This window comes from Opisthorchis viverrini (assembly GCF_000715545.1).
Source record: "Opisthorchis viverrini unplaced genomic scaffold opera_v5_45, whole genome shotgun sequence".
In the NCBI taxonomy this organism is placed as follows: Eukaryota; Metazoa; Platyhelminthes; class Trematoda; order Opisthorchiida; family Opisthorchiidae; genus Opisthorchis; species Opisthorchis viverrini.
The window spans coordinates 753122-769319 of record NW_008751701.1 but is presented as its reverse complement, the minus strand read 5'-3'; the positions used below and the strand labels follow the sequence as shown (position 1 = coordinate 769319).

Below are 16198 nucleotides of genomic sequence, written 5' to 3'. Positions count from 1 at the left end.
CAAATTTCACTTTGAAAATTATCGTAAAAAGAAGGAACGGTAAATACGAAAATTACACCTGAGAGGAGAAAGCGGTTCCCAATGTGAAGAGATCTATTGATGAGGATTTCGACAGCGCAAAGCATGGAGTGGAGTTTGGACCGATTGATTACTCAGTGGTCACCGGACTGAGACGGTATCAAATCAATCGCGTCCTACAGATGATTCTGGTGGTCACAGGTTGATATTGTTCATTTTTCCGTTTGGCTCGAAAGACTGTGATGATTGTTCACGAGATGGCCACACACCATGTTCGACAAGATTGATCAGGCGACGGCTGGTTGGATCTTCGGCGGCCAATTTGACAAATACCAAATGTTCCAAACACTTTTGCGCAATCGATCGGAGGGGCGGGAGTCGTAATAAAAGCTTTGTGAAACGGGAAGTGTCACTCGCGTGACCTGTGACGCAATAGGAATGCAGACCTGCGTAGAGATTTTCTCGAATGGATTCAACGCGGGTGCGAGCAACGAGATGATTTGCGTCTTAAAAACAAAAAAAACAGACAAATGAGAGAGGTATGTCAATCAGCAACACAATGGTTTCACGTACCACGTAAAACAGGTCCCAAACCAATGCAAAGAAAGACCGTCTCGGGTGCACAGCCTGGGCAATACGTTAGTCCTAAGGGGATACTCCTGCAACGATAGGTATTACTGATGAACCATGTAAGTAGTCTATGGTTAGTGGCCACACTTCGCCCCACATCCTATGGAAGGTGACATTTATTGCAGAAATTATTGAACCGCTTTACAGTGCTTGTTTAGTATTGCGTAATAGTCAATGAATATCCAGGAAAGTTCGAGAGGACAAGTGAAAATGCTCAGGTACTAAAGACTACTTCCTATCTTGTGATTTGCAAATGCTTGATTCGTGTTTGCAAATAAACTACTTCGCAGCGAAGGGCTTATTTCACTCGATATCCTTTGAAGGGAGAGGGAGATTGGCGAACTATAAAGGTCAGTAGAGTAATGGTCAGTGGCTGCTTCCGGTTACTTTATCCGTTGCTCGGGTCCCTCGTCCAAATATGCGTCTAAAAGTGCCCAAAACAGTGCCTTTCGACAAAAGGAGATCTTCGATCAACGCGATTGGACCCAGGAAGACGAGCGGTATGTCCGGGCTGCAAAAGCCAACCTCAACTACATCGGTTTGGATGGAACTATCGGATGTCTAGGTAGGTAGATAGGCTTGATTTAGTTTGGTAGTTTGATCATTTGCCCCGACTCCTTTTGTTTATTCACCAGGCGAGATGACTCAGTGGTTAGTCGTTCAGCTGTAGCACCCTTTCGGTGCCTAGCTTCCATGCCACACAAAGAAGGCACGAGGGCTGGGATACTGCCAGGTTGCCCAAGCCTAGACAGGGGAAGTCGAGTGGTGGAGGTCGGATTCGAACCACGGACCTTCCGGTTAGTAAATTCGCGCTCTAACCACTTCGGCCATCTCGCTTGCAGCCTTGGAACAACATAAACGCATGTGACTATAGCGAGATTCATTCAGAACCTCACCCAACATAGGCCCAGCGTACAAGAGAAACTAGGCAGTCTGATAAGGGAATGATGGCATACATGCGACTGGACTCGTCTGCGTGCCACATCCTGCAAGGTTTCCAGCCACGTGCAAACAAAATCGCGTTGACCTCAGTCATGAAGACACGAAGATCCCACAGCACTTAGACTGACTACAGCCGCTCTCATTTGAAGCGACTACTTCGCCAACAAAGGTTTTTGGCGGAAAACAACGTCTTCTTCGGTTTGGGCATATGTAATACATGTTCCAACTACCTGAGTGTAATCTGTTGCTCTAGGTCCCCACTTGCGTATAACCTCGTTGCGTACTCGTTGCAGCCAGCTAACTCTTTCTTCAAGCATTTCAGCCTAAAATGCTAAGGCAAAAACTTACCGACTGGAAGGTCAACGGTTCGAACCCGATCTTAGCATCTCGACTGCTCCTGTCTAGGCTCGGGCAGCCTGACAGTATCTCGGCCCTCATGCTTACTTCGCGTGGCATGGAAGCTAGGCGCCGAAACGGTGTCACAGTCGATCCCTCAGATCGGAGGGGCTAAGTCTCACAACCATAGAGTACGACCGCTCTTATAGTTGCCTTGTACACGCGGACCTTTGTCGCCATGGATGATGCAAGTTCGCGAACGATGCTCGCGCCTTGATTAGTCGTGTATTAGATTTATCTGCTACAGTCCAGTCACGGCTCATGCGGCTGCCAAGGTATGTGAACCGATCAAAACCTCAAGCTCGTCGCAGAGAAGCACGATGGGATGGGAACTCCTGACATAAAACTTTGCACAGCGACGGTGCAAAACGCTTGGCGAAACATGGGACCAATTCTGTGTGGACAGATAATCGTCAAACAACGAACCGAATTTGTCCGCATTATCCAAATTCATGAAAACTTATCCAGAGATGATTTCGATGCTTGAATTGACGGTTTTTCGAATTCGATCACAAACGTAGACAAAAAGGAGAGGACTAGTGGTATGAAGGCTTTTGGATAGTTCGTTGTGAACCTCAGCTCGACCGGAGCTATGGGAACGAACGACGCAAAGAATGTTTACATATATATATATATATATATAATATATATATATATATATATACATATCTATATATATATCACTTGTAGACAATAATTCGATACGAAATTAAAGCAATTCTAGTGTATCACTCAAGGACGTGACGCGATGTGAAGATAGGTCATATTGTTCCCTAGCAGGTAAAATTCTTGCATGCTTTCTTGCATCTTACGTGCTGAATTTAGGTGTCCGGATATTAAGGCATGAGGCTCATAACTCTATGGTTAAACGGTCGGTTCGGTTATGGTTTTTAAAACAGGTTCGACGACTGATTGACCTCAGTTCTCTGAAAGACTTTCTAATTTCTAGCAAATACGAACAACCTCCGTTTAGCCAAGCAACACGGTAACGCTTCAAAGTAGAAAGGAATATTAGTATCACAGAAAGTGATCGCGGTCTAAACTCCGAAAGTGAGCAGATCGAACGGGAATGCGTGGACAACTGCAACGTGGTTAGTGCGCGAACTTATTGACCAGAAGGTCCGTGGTTCGAACCCGACTTCTGCTTGTCGACTTCCCCTGTCTAGGCTTGGGGGACCTGGCAGTATCCCAGCTTCCTTCTGGTAGCATGACAGTTAGGCATCGAAAGGGTGCTACAGCTGAACGATTTATTTTATCTAGATACTGATTTTTGTTCTTGGGTTTTCGATACTACCCTCGATAGGCTCGCTAACAGAGAGCACCTTAGGTCTTGTTTTGCCAACCGACTGAAACAGCTTCCAGATTGCACTAGTCTCTCCTATATCTCGGATTTCCGGGTCTCACTAGGCCTCTCTGTCTACAGGCAATCTATGTCTGAGCTGACGTCTAACCGATCATCTAAACTAGTTACACCCTAACTCAGAAGTGACATTCCGTCTCGCATCAAGCATAACTTACAAGACATTGAAATGATATTGTTGCCTTCTGGACGGGACACAAGAGGACGCGTGGAAGCGCTTTAATTTGCCCAGTCGTGTATAACTGAGGTACAACCCGAAGGAAGCGCACGGTTGCATACGGGTTGCCCAATCCGACGACGTGGAAAATAGAAAAAGCTAGGAGTAGATTCAAGCCACGCACGTTTAGGTCAAAAAGAAAATGCTCTAAGGCAGAGAACTATCTCACGTTCAGTCGGACGTGTTCGGGCCATCTGCTGAAAAGTCCTCGCTGTTTGCTGTATTTTCAGTAGGTTCGGTGAAGTTTGCTAAAAACAACTGACCTTCATTACTATTGTTTCTGAAACAGCTGACATGTAAACTAGCAGCATCCAACGGAAAAACTAACCCCCCACCCATCGCCCATTTCGAAGAGGGGGAGAACAAGGCTTACCTGGATTAAACAGAATGATGGCTCGGAGCAGAGCAAGTTCCACGCGCTCCAGACCCAGTTCCCGAAAACGCGAGACAAGTTCCGTCAGAAAGCGATCCATCAAAGGACCTAGCCCATGCAGCCTGGCAGTAGACAGACTCAAATGCCGTCCATTGGCCAAAAGTAGGCCTTCGTTGACAACGATAGAGTTAAATGCGGCACTGATCAGGAGTAATTCAGGCCAGGCTAAAAGCAAGAAAACATAAGAGTTGCGTCTGACAAACAAGTCTGTGAAAAGACGTTATGGGGGCGTGTGAAAACTGACTTGTCTCTCAGTTCTGGTCCCAATTATCCGTTCATTCTGATAGGCGACCTGATAATTCTCAATCAATTTCTCAAAGGATGAATGGGTCCAAGGATGACCCTACAACAGACCTAATCGTACACCTCCAATGTCCAATCCACTCGGGTCACTACTGGTGCAGTGGTCACGGCACGAGTACACGAACCTCTAGAAAGGTCCGAGTCCACACTCTCCTATTCAAGAAGGTGATTAACTTATACAGGATAGATCGGTATTTATCTTCCAGTCACGTGGTCTACTTCATGGCTCATTGAGTAGCGACTCATTGGATAGGGAGGCCCATTCGACTCGTGGAATTATTTTTCCTTTCTGCGCGGAACACTTATACTTTGCAGACAATGACCAGACTTACAACTCTTTAGTAATAGTACTGATAGTAATAACAGTGATAACATGATACCAACATCAAGTCTAGAAGAGACACAGCTTTTGAACATACTGTTATAAGCGGCGATTTCCGCGATCAGGTTGAGTGGTTAGGGTGGGTTACAGAATACGCGACATCGTTTGACCACAGCCGAATGGGGCAATGCAGATAGACCTATAGATCTCAACCAAAAAACCGTCAGGAATCGGACCGGGTAAAAAACGCAGTAATCCAAGTTTTTCGTAACCGATCTTCCCCGTTGATGGACTCCAGCAGGGAGCAACGGGGCTTCCGTAACCAGGGCGTTTAAGGAAACATAAACACAACGCCTAATGAGTTTTACTCAGTCTGTCACATATTTTATAGAAAAAAACATTTTGTGGCCATCCTGTCTTACGATCACACGTAATGGTTTTGCATGAACTTACTAGAAAATCGCACATTAGTAGATGCAAAAACGCTTACCCGATTTGAGCAACCAAAATTGATCATCTACAGACAGGTACGGTTGTGAGAAACACGGCAACTGACGGGCCCAGCTGAGCAGGCGATGCAATTGTTCCTCGACTGAGTGAAGGATCACAACCAAAGGATCCATGTTGTCTTCTCCAATATCAACATAGACCAGTTCACCAACTTCGGTTGTGGGAAGTTCTGCGTCCGTGCTGAGCTCCGCAGCCAATAAACTGGACAAGGTCAATTCTGGCAAGCAAGTCAGTGTTGTGACTGGAGGGAGGAGAGGTCGACCAGTCGGTTCATTCGCCGCCTCCGTCGAGTTGTTTTGAGAACTACCAGAACTGCCAGTAGGGAACGAGACAGAAGGTGAACCGGAAAAAGCCGAATCATCACTCAGTTTGTGATCCACGAAAGAAGCTTGTGATAACGGAGTCGAGTTGTTGGCAGTCGCATCTAGCGTTGGAAGTTTGGGAATGCTCACACGAGTGTAGCGATGGCGCTCTTCTTGAACAGCTGAGGACGGTAGAAAACAAACAGTGAAATAGCTATCCGAACGTCTGTCGTGAGACTTAAAAGAAGGAGCAACGTAACTGTCCATCGGGAAGAAAACCCCACAAAAGAAAGTATGCTCAACTAGAAATCAGCTGACGAATGCCACCATTCCACTCGTCATAATGACAAACGTCAGAGTCAGTGATAGGCATTATGTGGAAGCAACCTAGTTTTATGGGGTCGAGTGAACCCGAATTCGATGTACAGTGAGCTGTATTTATTCGTATCCATCCGAAGTGACTCGGTGGTAGTGTCTATATTCAAAAAGGGTACCTGCAGCGAGTGTTCTGATCACAGATATGTCGGTTTGACTGTCACAGTGACTTTTGACCGGTAAATGGTGGCAAACCAAACCTTGACCTGCGAGCAACTAACATAATCCTGACCGCGTGAAAGTCATATAGGGTGGATTTTCACAACCAGGCATCCGAATAGCGCTCTAAACAGGCGACATACGGTCCATGGGTTTCTCGGCTTCAAGAGCGCGGTAGGTTCTGCCAATCACTCTGTTCCCCTAACCACGTCTGCACAACAGATCGCACCTCAGAGGTTGATGGATATAATCCGCTCGCCATACCCGTAAACCCCCGTGGGTGTGATATCGTCCCTGGGTCTCCCGGAAAACTCTTCTAAAAAAGGGTATCCACTCTCTCTGTTTTTGTTAATTTTCACCGTCCAAAGAACAATGGCCTAGCTGCCATGCCACCCGAAGGAAGCACGAGGGCTGGGATACTGCCAGGTTGCCCAAGCCTAGGCAGGGGAAGTCGAGAGGCAGAGTTTGGATTCGACCCACGAACCTTCCGATCAGTAAATTCGTGCTATAACCACTTGAGCCACAGAAAGTCCATTTTGACGCCATAAAGTGTAAAGTTGTGTCCCAGAACATGCTTCTCGTAGTCCACTAGCACCGGAATTCGTGAGAGTTATACAAATCAAAATCAAATCGTTCAGCTGTAGCACCTTTCCGGTGCCTAGCTGCAGTGCCAACAGAAGGAGGCACGAGGACTGGGATACTGCCAGACTGTCCAAGCCTGGATAGGAGCAGTCGAAACGCTGAGGTTGGGCCCGGTCCGTAAGGTAGTATCTTAACTACAGAGAAATCTCGATCTAGCTTAAGAGTTCTATGCATTTTAGAAGACACGCTAGCTCTTGTGTCAGATGAGAAGAGGAGATGACTAAACTCGAACATCCTGATTCTAGGATAAAGTAAAGATTACACTGTCTCATTTCTGTGACACACGGACCCTCGGGAAAAGCACCTGGGGCATCTTCAAGTCTTTGGTCGCAAAGTCGTGCACCCAAGACCGCTGCAATTAACTGCAGAGGTTGCAACATACGACTGCTGCTAACCTATGTTAATAGTGTTCATGCCGGCCGCTTCAATCCGGTTTGACTGGATGATTCAAGAAGCTATTGTTGTGGCAGGTTAGCAAAAAGATTTGTGATCACATGAGAGTGTCAGCGTGGGTTATGATGATTACGTTGATTAAGAGGAGAATGACAAAGATGGTTGTTAAGCGGAACTCCACACGGATCCCTCATAGCCGCTCGCAGTCAGGCCGAGAAGTCCATCCCGCGCAAGATTGGCCCGAAATTCGGGACGCTTGCCGGTCCAGCATCCAGCCGAGATCTGATTGGTCGAAAGTCTGGACCCAAAAGCCAATCATGACTCAGTATTGGCCGAATGCCGCTTGTCACCTACGCTATATATATGAAGCGCTGTACGAGTGTTCCTGACTTCATTTTGGGCGTTAATATACCTTGTGCACCTTTGGTGGTTGTTTTGGCGTGAACGATAGCTTGGGAGGCTACGACCGCAGCTGGAAAGAACTAAGCTTAGGAGATGAAGCGACTCAAGAAACTGAAGGACGTAACCGACAGCTCTGGACACATTATCCTTGACTGAGAAGACCAAATCTACCCCAGAATAGACTCCTCAACGGCGCGATTTTGTTTGAACTCACGGATGTTCCCTGTAAAGGGGACTCGTTAAAAAACTCGACTGATCCAACAGTGACGAGGCTACCTAACAGAGAGGTTCAAGTTACCGACAATCGAACTTGAGACCACAAGAAACAGCACAGAAGAGATAATATGAAAGACCTAGGCTGTATTGGGACAGATAACTTACCTTCTCGTTTCATACCCTTCAAGATGCACCGGTCGTAACGACAAGCCTGACATCGGGTACGTTTACGTCTGTCCACAGGACAGTCTCCAGAACCCCGACAAACATACTGGACCTGTTTTCGTACTGTTCGCTTGAAAAACCCCTTACATCCTTCACAAGATACGACGCCGTAGTGACGCCCACTTGCTCGGTCTCCACAAATAACGCAGATAGTGGGAACAGTGGGAGTATCAGCAGCGGGAGCGACAGGACCGAGTGGGGCAAGAGATCTTGGGAAAGGCTCCTGTGACAGCGAGTTTGTACGTGTACACCTCATAGAGGGAGAGGAAAGCCCGCTGAAGTGGAGAGCGAAAGGTATGATCATGCTGAATCGTCGAATAAGGATAGTGACAAGATAGGGTTGGTTACAAACGTGTCAGAACCTTAGTCATCATCATCATCATCATCGACAGCATGACATTGGTGTTCAACACCGATGCTTCACTGCCGTATCAGAACCTTGGAATCTGGATTGATAATTAATGAAATCACCTTTCAAGGCTTCAGAGTTGACAGTCTAACCGATCAATGCACGCTGGTGAGACCAAACACATTAGTGATACCCATAGGCAAAGTTCATATATATGGCAAAAAATATTTTCGTTGCAAAATCAACGAATGTAGTTCCCAAAAAGTACCCCGTTCCTCAAGCTACTTTCGACTGACTGAGAGAACCCCATCGGAATTGTGTCTACGCTACACTATCCGCGGAAAACGCACACTGAACCTCTTCATTGAAAGCCTGCCGAAACCATTCAACGATAGAGAACATGACCCTGAAATTATGACCTTGAAGAACAGCGCGCCGAAGATGACAATCTGGGAACCACAGAACTTCCCGCCGTCGCTGAACTGCACTCATCGCCATCATCAGCGACAGCATGACATCAGCGTTCAACACCGATGCTTCACTGCCGTACTGGACTACACTGATACTGAATATTTTCTGTCAGGCCACGTAGCTTCAAAATACCGGGTTATTCCGACGTAGAACAAACTGTAGCTACCTGGATGGTCAATTAAGAAGGCAACAATTGATGTTTGGCAGTCATCCTCTGCAAGAGAAAGCCCTCCGGACAGGACATTCAACACCCCTTCTTTCGTGGTAGTGGCGCTTGTCTCTCGCGATAACCCCTAAAAAGCTCCGTTCTGACAGAAGAGCCGCCAGTAATCTGTGGAACAAGCCCAGTGGAATATAGTAACCCCATTCCGATTTTCAGACATACAGGATAGCAGGATCTTACGCGTACTGGTCCACAAAACTGCAATTCGCTTATCCTTCGGCAACTCCGATGAAATGACATCACTACAGAGCAAAGAGACGTTACTCCGCCTTACTGGGATTTTCTGCGATTGTCCAGCGCTCTCTACTTAGACAAAAAATTCTAGACTGGAAGATTTGGATACGGTGGCCATTCTATGGGATGCACATATCAATCGTTCTGTTCCTCATTTTCTCGGACCTCCTGGGCCGGCAAAAACGCCTTCCAAGCGCACAAAAAATGACCAGTTTAGGTTCTCTGCGATCCTCTGTTCACATGATCTCGTCAATATCTTGTCAATATTCACTGTATTCCAATTTCGCATAGCAGTGAGTCAGCGTTCCGGAATAGGAAATTGATAGAGAGTGAATCCTTATCTCATTGGGCACAATCTAAGTCGAAAGAACCCTGACACGACCACCAGTCGAGAGGCAACAGGCAACAATCGCAGAGAGGTAACTTGAAGCGGACGTCAAAACAGGCGTTTCACCAATCCATGTGTCTAAAGAGCTCAGGATAACAAAGTGAACGAATATCGTGAGCAGTCACAATTAATCAGAACGCAACGAAACCAAGGTGTTAATATCTGCCGGAACGATCATCAACTCTCGGGGAGAAAGAGCTATTCTGCGCGCAACTAAGCGTTACGCATCCAGGTGTATAAATGAATGAACTGCGTTCAAGCTCGACCGGGGAGGAAGAATCCAACTGGCTGCTTGGTACAGTTAACTTAAGTTCGAACCGGACCTCTGCCTCTCGACTTCCCCTGTCTAGGCTTGGGCAACGTGGCAGTACCCCAGCCCTCGTGCTTCCTTTGGGTGGCATGGCAGTTAGTCACCGAAACGGTGCTACAGCTGAACGATTTTTTAAAAGTTTAGTTTAGTTTATCAACTATAAACCATGTACCATGGATACGCTGATTTCAGCTGCCACAGATTCAGTCATCCAGCACCATCAACTGCATGGCGAATCATCGCCTACCGAGAGAAGTACTGTTTTCCATACTCCCTTCAAAGTGGCGCAAACTGTGAAGCACACAACGTACGAATTGGTAGGGGGGGGGGTACGAATGAGAGTTTAGGCGCTCTTGGTTCGGTTTACCTACCAGGATGAGGTTCTCACTAGCATCAAATGCGCTTGACTGGAGACGTTGTAAGGAACAGCGGCTAATCGGTTTCGGTGAAGTCCCTGTTGTTACTTTCTCTCCAGATTGCCTGCTTGAGCTTGGAGTTGTAGACGAACGGGAATGCACCAGACTCTTTCTCCATCCACTGTTTTTTTATTTCACTTTCGTGCTTGTCTTCGTTCAGTAGTAACGAAGTTCGGAAGCCTACCTGCCATGTCACATGAAGGAAGCATGAGGTTGCCCACGCCTAGACAGGAGCAGTCAAGATGCCGAGGCTGAGTTTGAACCACAGACCTTCCGTTCAGTGAATTCGCGCCTTAACCACCTAGCCATGTCGAGCCTGTACGACAATGAATCACCAATTTCAACACTGACCTAGAAAGTATTGTCTCAGTAATATCGACTGTTTTAAAATTCGCAGTCGTTTTGCTAGCTACAGGGGTAGGTACATTCGAAACGCTCAAAGATGGTATGCCTTCTGAAGCCGACATTGTTTTAAAGTAATTTAAGGGCACGATATTGGCAGAAAACTGCCGTATAGCACGCGAATTCCCCATCACTCGGTGACGATGTGCGGTTGGCGATTCACCTCCCGCTAAAAATTTATTGGAAGGATAAAATTAGCAGATTTCGTCGTGTTACAGAGACCAGGCAGTGATCGGATGCTTGGAGAAAATGCATAACCACGTACGAAAATTTGACGGTGGAAAGATATTGGTCTAAACTTCGATAAACCGCCTCTTCGAAAGGAATAGCTCATGATTTACACAAGCTCGTAACAATTCACGAGCTAACCCACATTGTTGTACTTCTGGCTGTCAGTGGTGTTTGTTGTTGCTTTAATTTCATTGGGATTAGTTCTCCTCACGCCGTTGTACTCAGCAAAGTTCAGCTGAGATTCGGAGGATCGCTGATAAGTAAGCTTAAAAGCCTCTTCGTAAGACGTAAACTGTTGACTCTGGTTGTCTTACGACTTGGCCTGTTTACACTACGGTTGCGAAGCCAACACGACCTTTCGCGCTATATTTTGAGCTCGAAGTAGCTCAGTAGTTAAAGCGCGAACTTACTGACCGGGAACCCCGAGGTTCAAACTCAACCTGGGCTTCTCGGCTACTAGTCCTGTCTAGGCTTGGGTAACCTGGCGATGTCTCAGCCCTCGTGCTTCCTTCGGGTGGCATAGAAGCTGGACACCAAAACAGTGCTACACCTGGATGACGGCACCACATTTTCCCGCAAGAATAGACAACAGATAATCTGATCGAAGGTGGATAAAACAGCCTAGTCAGTTTACACTCACTGGTTGGGCCTAGTTGCAGCAGCAGATTGAGCCATACCATCGGAAGTTGCGTCCATCATTACTCCTGTCTGAACGGATAAATTCACAGGTGCACCATTTTGCGCTGATGCCGAATAGGCCGAAAGGTGAGACTGAATCGTTTCCAAAGCATCCGTATGCTCTGGAAAGGCGTGAACACTGGAAACGACGGTATTAGGCACAGGAGGATGATAAGTCTGTGTCAAAGATTCTCTACTTCCATGAAGCACAGGCGATTCGGACAGGTGGTAGTCCACTATCTGAGTTGGCCTATACTGGCTGTTCAAAATAATCCCCTGTGGATTCACGCTGTAGACAGGTTTTACTGTGAGGGAGAAAGGAACGGACATGATTAAAAGCAACTCCCAAAACTCTATACAAAAAGTTCCAGCATAACAACAGACTACAAGATATTGATGAGTTAGTGGACCAAAAAAATCCAGCTATGAAGGAGGCGAAAACGTAGACGAGTCGGCATTGCTGATAAGAGGAATTTGCCCAAATCACTATCGGTCCGGTAAAAAGGGATGAGCTACTGACCCATTGTAGCTAGTGAAACACAGACAGACGGTAACCCGAGCTAGGCGGCATTGGGAAGATTTACAACGCCAAGTTCTTCTACACAAAGACGACCTCACTGAGAAATCCATCCGGTTGCCGTTGGGCTGAAGTCGGGCCCATCATTGGAAGAATTAGTTAGCAATAGATCGGTCTGTTCTGACGGGGACGATTGATTTTATATCCCGTAAAAGGCTAGGGTGCTATGGGGCTCTTTCAATTTCCAACCCCAAATTCCCCGGTGGCAATCCTTGTAGGACGCATGAAGCACGCATCGCTGACGACTTTCAGTGATGATGAAACAACTTTAGAAGTACAATGGTTGGTGTGGATTTGCAAGATCGAGTTCAAATTTGAAACTTCAATATCTCCGGTACAGACCAACAATAAACACGGCGTGTGGACATGTGAAAAACTTGCAAATTAATATATACGGAGGCCCAGACAGTTCATTTTACTAGCGATTCAGTACGGGATCGTTCTTAATATCACAAATACTACAACAATGCCCGTCTGTCAACGAATTTAATTTAACATGGCTTCGAAGACTGGGTTTTTAACCGTGAAACAAAACTCTTCATTCTGTATTTACGCAATAAAACCCTGCAAATAACTGTTCACTGGACTACGGCCAACGGTCAGTCATGACTCATTCCAACTGTTGAACATGGAGTATCTCTTTCCGTAGTACGCATTCGACTTTTTACCCAGTACAGATACAAAACAGCCTCAGTCCAAGGATAGAAACCATCCTGGTGGTGCGGCCTCGTGTCAACGAAGATCACATTGAAAAGATATGAATGACGCAGAAATGAAGTCAGTAGGTTTACCAAAAATCTTGTGCGCCATGTCAGTCATGTACATGATAACCCCACATACTATCTCGGACTAATCGCACAAAAAACGTGACTCCTTTTCATGGCTCTACAAGCCAGAAACTTCAAATTGATGCTCATATTGAAAGCAAACTGGATAAAAAACTCACAACCTTGCACAGCATTTGGTTTGACGTCAGTAGAACATGACAGGCTGAATCTCCCACTATCACACTGTTCTGAGAAACTTGATGCGTAGTTTATTGGCTCCGGATCTGGTTTCATCACGTTTACACGCATATCAGCCGAACCAGTTGTGTTCCTGAAGAAGCTCCGGAACTGCTCGAAAGTATATCACAAAATGGCTTCCACTTCGTCACACATTGTTAAGAAGTTGCTAGCCAGTTGTAGACGAGTATCTGTGGAAACAAAGTGTTCATCGAAGTGAAAAATGAAAACTGAAAGGCGATTTATTGCAATAAGTTGTTGTTCAACACGGATGCGCAGCGATTACACATGAGCAGACAAGAAGAGACGGTAAGAAATTGTTAGTTTAATTGCCAAGAGAGATGAAGAATGAGCGAAACAGTCGGGATCCATTGAATACCGCGAACCAGAACTACGAGCGGGAAATATCAAGATATGTCGAGGAACCACTTAGCAGTTGTAACATAAGAGTGGTCTGAATCCGACTGTCACAAATCGTTGAGGGAGTAGATCGTTGGGATAAGAGCTGCAACCGTGGGCGTTCGCACCATCATCAACTGTGTAGACGCTGGAAACAATGGCGAAATAAAGCCGATCTTTGAAAGACTCCCACGGCGATAGTGTGGACCATCGAGACAACACCATCCAGACATGCACGTAGCATGAGATTTTTGAGGAATTAGCAGATCCGGCTTATCAAGTTTGGGGTCATGTTGCACATTGAAAGCTTGGTGGTGTCGGTGTGTCAAACCCGACCAAATGTAACAGTCCACGACCTGGCAACGACCTGTAGACTCAGATGGGCCGACACCTGCCGCTTTCCTGGATAGGGACCCCGGCACCTACCTCACCAGCGGTTAATGACATTAGCTGACAGGGCTCAGTCACGCATCCAGTGAGGCTTGTGAACTAAAGCTTTCGCCTTCAATGCATAGCTGTCCGGTTCCCTAAAATAACTAGTCAGAAACCTTCGAACTTTCCAGTACACTCGGTCGGGATGCAATCACCGGCGGAGCGATTGCATCTGAGCGTTCATAATCACTCCGAAGTTAGTCACCTTCAATATCACAGGATTCGCTTTTCCATTAATTACGGCAGCTGTTCGTTCACAAGGAACGGGGGCTTACAGTCAGAATCCCACGTTGGAATGACATGTATCGAATTGGTCAAAGCCACTCAAAGGTCACTGGGGCAGGAAAATGCCGTCATGTGAGGAAGGCAAACAATCCATGAAGCACGGTTGTGGAGTAGCAGATAGGTTTAGGTAAGTGAAGAAGTGGAAAATCATTCCAAAGACAATCAGACAGGGAGGAAATGAGAAAAACAGTTCTGCTAGGAAAGGGGGGACTGAAACATGGTGATACGAGAGACTTGAACCATGGCCAGTTAGGACAACTGAACTACTATGGGAAAGTAGCGAGAGAGGTGAGGTCAGTACACCAGTTACCGTGATGAGGAACTTGTCGATCTGGTGTACGCAGACAACATCGTCCACATCTCTGAGCATGAAGGTGAAGCATAAACAACTGATTGAACTGAGCATCATCATACCATCTTTCTGTACACGTCTTGCACTACAAAGTGCAGAGTATTGCTTCAGAACGCGCAGTATCTGAACATGTCTTACGCAATTCAAGAAGCACTAGATGCTGTGGAAAATTTTTACATACCTCGGTAGTCGTATTAGTCAGTGTACGGATCTTCAAGGCCAGAATCACGTCTACTAATTTGCGTCAATTGTGTCCTCAAAAGCGCATATTAATGGGTTCCAAGAGTGGTGTATACCAGGCTACAGTAAGAGCTGTACTGTCGGATGGTTGCAAGACATTGCGTTTGCGGACAGGTGACGCGGGGCGTCTTCGGTTTTTGGATGATTGATGTCTCCGAAAGATTGCTGGCGTCGGATAGTGCCAACAAATTTGTGACGAGATGATTAGAAAAATGGGTATTTGATTGAACATCACCTACAGAGACGAGTGTTGTCCTGCGCACCTGGTTCTGGATAGCGAAAATCGAGAGGTGGACAATGTATGAAACGGTGTAGTCAGCCTCCCCGGATTGAGTCTCCGTGGCGCCCCGAGCTCGGCTGAGGACATTGCAAGAAATGGCGGCTGATTGGTGTCAGTGGCTTTCATGCCGTCTAATTGCTTGGTGTAGACATTTCAGAACGCTTGGAACAAACGAGCATCAGATCCTTTCCTCACTAACCGTTCTCTCCTCTTTCCACTTTAGGATTTTACGTGCAAATAAATGGACTTTGTTGTTGTACGGAAGTGTTGCAGTCTCTGATGCTGCCGTTGCTGATGATGAGCTAGTGGACAGGATATACGGGGGATCGAGTCGGAGCGCATAAATAGTTTGTAGAGGAAAGGCAGAAGAAAAACGAAGCGTATGGGGTTAGCATGACTGAACACAGTTGACCCAAACGAACTCCCAAAAATGGACGTTTGTGAGGACGGCGTTCATGAAGTGCGCTAGGCCACAGCAAGTATGAAATAATGCAGATCTTTGAGAAGAATAGGTGTTTGGGATGAGAATGGCTGCACGTTTGCATAACCGTGGATATAGCCAGAAACAGGAAATTCTTGATAGACAGGAAGAACGGTCTAGGGAACACCTGTGGTGGGCTTTTGGATTCGACAGAGAGCACCGTCGTGTATAGAGTGTTTTGCCAGAAAGTTACCAGCCCAATTCACCAAACCAGTATATTGGCAGTTAGGCACCCATTTCATCGAGAAATCAAGGTTTAACACAGTACGTTCAGAGCATAACATGGTGCCTGATACACGCACCAGTAAGTCATTACAATATCGACGGTGTCTGAAACCACAGTGGCGGCCACCCGCCACTATGGATAGGTTTGGCTAAGGTTGGCCTCACAAATCTGGACAAAGTATTGAGAGAGGGAGTAGTAGGTGTCTAGTTCAGCTGAACAGTCCTACTTGGGAATAGGTCCGGTGACCAGGTGGACCAGGTCATCTCAGTGAACAGTGTAGGATGAAGAGGAACAGTGAGTGCGGAAATCAAATAAAGGGAGAAAAATTTTGGCTGTTGACTACGAACAACGGGACAGACACAATCGTGTCACCAG

The 16198-nt window shown here is 46.5% G+C and overlaps 1 protein-coding gene across 1 annotated transcript; it reads right to left on the bottom strand.

The window, feature by feature from the left end:
• Positions 1–13311, bottom strand: T265_03243 (hypothetical protein; the record flags this gene model as incomplete). Its single annotated transcript, XM_009167676.1, has 6 exons — positions 1–524; positions 3937–4161; positions 5112–5615; positions 7786–8120; positions 11510–11852; positions 13071–13311. 6 exons carry the CDS (start codon positions 13198–13200, stop codon positions 214–216), a joined length of 1848 nt encoding a protein of 615 aa, XP_009165940.1.
• Between the last annotated feature and the right edge of the window lie 2887 nt (positions 13312–16198).